Raw genomic sequence first — 3,228 nt, 5'->3', positions numbered from 1 at the left:
GGTCACAAGGCAGCCATGTAGTATCTGTATCTACAGATAATGCCCCTCTTGGCCCACCAAGCCACCCATCCTCTTGTCCCCACTGTGGCTTCTTCTTCCTCTCTATCTTGTTTTCCAAACAATTTGCTTAATGTTATTCCCAGCCAAGTTGAACGTGACTAATGGTGTTTACCCAGCACCGTTGGGCAGGCAGGCTGGGGATGGCTGGAGGAAGGAATGCCTGAATGTGCCCACTAGTGTCCCCCTCTTCTCTTGCAGAGACACACGTGGTCTGGCACCCAGCCTGAAGCTGACAGCATGGAGCCCCTCTCGCTGGCTTCCACACCTAGCTGGAATGCCTCAGCTGCTTCCAGTGGTAACCATAACTGGTCGCTGGTGGGCCCAGTGTCACCCATGGGGGCCCGGGCAGTCTTAGTGCCTGTGCTCTACTTGTTGGTGTGCACCGTGGGACTGGGGGGAAACACACTGGTCATCTATGTGGTGCTGCGGTACGCCAAGATGAAGACAGTTACTAATGTGTACATCCTGAACCTGGCCGTGGCAGATGTGTTGTTTATGTTGGGGCTTCCTTTCCTGGCTACACAGAATGCTGTCTCCTACTGGCCCTTTGGCTCCTTCTTATGCCGCCTGGTCATGACGCTGGACGGCATCAACCAGTTCACCAGTATCTTCTGCCTGATGGTCATGAGTGTTGACCGCTACCTGGCCGTGGTCCACCCTCTCCGCTCAGCTCGGTGGCGTCGCCCACGGGTAGCCAAACTGGCCAGTGCTGCCGTCTGGGTCTTCTCGCTGCTCATGTCTCTGCCGCTCTTGGTCTTTGCGGATGTCCAGGAAGGCTGGGGCACCTGCAACCTGAGCTGGCCGGAGCCTGTGGGACTGTGGGGTGCAGCCTTCATCACTTACACATCTGTGCTGGGCTTCTTTGGGCCGCTGCTGGTTATCTGCTTGTGCTACCTGCTCATTGTGGTAAAGGTGAAGGCTGCAGGTATGCGCGTAGGCTCCTCGAGGCGAAGGCGCTCAGAACGCAAAGTGACTCGAATGGTGGTGGTAGTGGTGCTGGTGTTCGTGGGCTGCTGGCTGCCTTTCTTCATTGTCAACATCGTCAACCTGGCCTTCACGCTGCCCGAAGAGCCCACCTCTGCTGGCCTCTACTTCTTTGTGGTGGTCCTGTCTTATGCCAACAGTTGTGCCAACCCCCTGCTCTATGGCTTTCTCTCTGATAACTTCCGCCAGAGCTTCCGGAAGGTTCTGTGCCTACGTAGAGGATACGGTATGGAGGATGCGGATGCCATAGAGCCACGGCCAGACAAGAGTGGGCGGCCACAGGCCACACTGCCCACACGCAGCTGTGAGGCCAATGGGCTCATGCAGACGAGCAGGCTTTGAGTGCCCCAGTAAGACCTGGGGGGTCCTGCCAGGCCTCTGTGGTGTTGCCTTCTGGGATGTGAGAGTTTGCTGAGACACACTCACCTCCAGGCCTACAAGCTAGACTCTCCTTGGTGGCAGTGTGAAAACAGCTGTCTGCAGCCTAAGCCACGGGTAGACACAACACAGCCGGTGTCCTGTGATGACTGATCATCTCCCTTACCAAAAACGTTCTGCCAGACTGGGGTCTGAGAATTTGGAGACCACGTGACAGGCTTGGCAGGGAGAAAGGGCTGGATTTTGCCCCCTGGAAATATTTAGGCACCTTCACCACTACTGTGGCATAATACTTGTCAGGCCAGGAAGCAATTTTCCAGGAGAGAGCCAAGAGGTGACTCTCTTGTAGACCATGGTATGTGACTACCCAACCTGAAGTGCTGGGTTGCTGGCCTTCAGCCACCATTCTATGTTCTGGTCAGCGTGGAAGACAAAGGAAAGTCAGTGTGCTCAGCCCTGGCCTCTGTGATCCCACAGCTGCATGTACTTTGAGTCAACAGTTGTAACAAAGCTGCACTGGCCCTGGGCCAGCAGAGATGAAACCCTGGGGCCCTATTCTGGCTGCTCCCCATCTTTTTCCAGCACAAGGAAAACCTTGGCCTTTGCGATGGTTAGGTGGGGCAGACACATGATGCAGACTGGGAGGAGGAATGAACACACCAGGATCTGGTCTCTTCAGAATGGCCACTTAGGGTGGCCCTGGGAAAAGAGTCTACCGAGGCTCCCCTGGGGCTTAGAGACTATGAGAAGACATGGGGGACTTAACACCCCTCCATCTCTTTAAAGCAGGTTGCTGGGGCTCTGTCCTTGGAGAAGGAGCAGGGTGAGCAGGTAGCAGGCGGGAACTGCTCCCAGCACAAACAGCAGAGCCTAGAGCGACCTACCATGTGAGAGAGTGCAAATGCCAGCCAGTGCCAGAGGGGGCCAAGTCCCTGGGGAATCTGTGATCCTGCCTCAGCAGCTTCTCTCCTCCAGACCCAGAATGTGCTCAAAGCTCCCATGTCCACATTTTGCCATGGTGTCCCCAGGGCTGGAGAAAAAAGTTAATCCTACTATTTATTCTTCTGCTCCTGGCTGCCCTCCCTGGCATGCCAGGCTCCCGGGGAGGGTGCAGAGGCCAGGCCGGCAGGACTGGGCAGAGGGAAGGCTGTTTTGGGGGCTGCCGTGTCTCAAATGTGACCCCTCCCCAGGCAGATGCCAACCCTGTAAGCTCATCCCTCATAATGAGGGAACTTGTGTTCTATAACCTGCCTCTGAATAAATTAGAAAATAAACTGTCAGGTTCTTTTCCAAAGCAAATATTGTCCATGGAACCAAGTGAAGCCAGCCTAAAGCAGAGAGCCCCACACGGTGCAATGTCACCAGCTCCCTGAGAAGTGACCCCAGGTGAGGCCGCTAAAGCCAATTCCAGCTGATGGTCCTGGTATCAGTTCTCAGGAGCTAGTGACACAATCCACCCTATCCACCATGTCAGCATGCTGAAGAGGAGTGTGTCCAGAGGAAACTGAGGTCGCTTTATCCCCCAGCCTCTACCCACCATCGGGCCTCCTGGGATTGTGTTGCAAAGGGCCCAGGAGAATTAGCAGAGGGCTAAGATCTCTGCCAGTAGTTTTGACAAAGGGGGTTCCTGACCAGGGAAGAGTGCCCTCAGGGGTACAGATGTGACTGTCAGCCAGGGTGCTCCTGCAGGGAGCTAAGGGACCAACATGCCCCAAGAAGTCAGACCTAGGGATGGAAGAAGGGTGCTTCTTAGATTAGCCTTGCTCCTAGAAGTCTCCCTTGTACCTCTACACACCCTGCTTCCCA

General features: G+C 55.3%; 1 protein-coding gene across 1 annotated transcript; it reads left to right on the top strand.

Moving 5' to 3' along the window:
* The first annotated feature begins 282 nt into the window (after nucleotides 1-282).
* On the top strand, nucleotides 283-1,386 carry Sstr5 (somatostatin receptor 5). The gene has a single exon (XM_031352622.1). The coding sequence runs from the start codon at nucleotides 298-300 to the stop codon at nucleotides 1,384-1,386; it is 1,089 nt and encodes a 362-aa protein (XP_031208482.1). The 5' UTR covers nucleotides 283-297.
* The last annotated feature ends 1,842 nt before the right edge of the window (nucleotides 1,387-3,228 follow it).

This window comes from Mastomys coucha, unplaced genomic scaffold (assembly GCF_008632895.1).
Source record: "Mastomys coucha isolate ucsf_1 unplaced genomic scaffold, UCSF_Mcou_1 pScaffold5, whole genome shotgun sequence".
NCBI lineage: Eukaryota > Metazoa > Chordata > Mammalia > Rodentia > Muridae > Mastomys > Mastomys coucha.
Note: the sequence above shows the minus strand (reverse complement) of the source record. Positions and strands in the feature narration are given on the sequence as shown.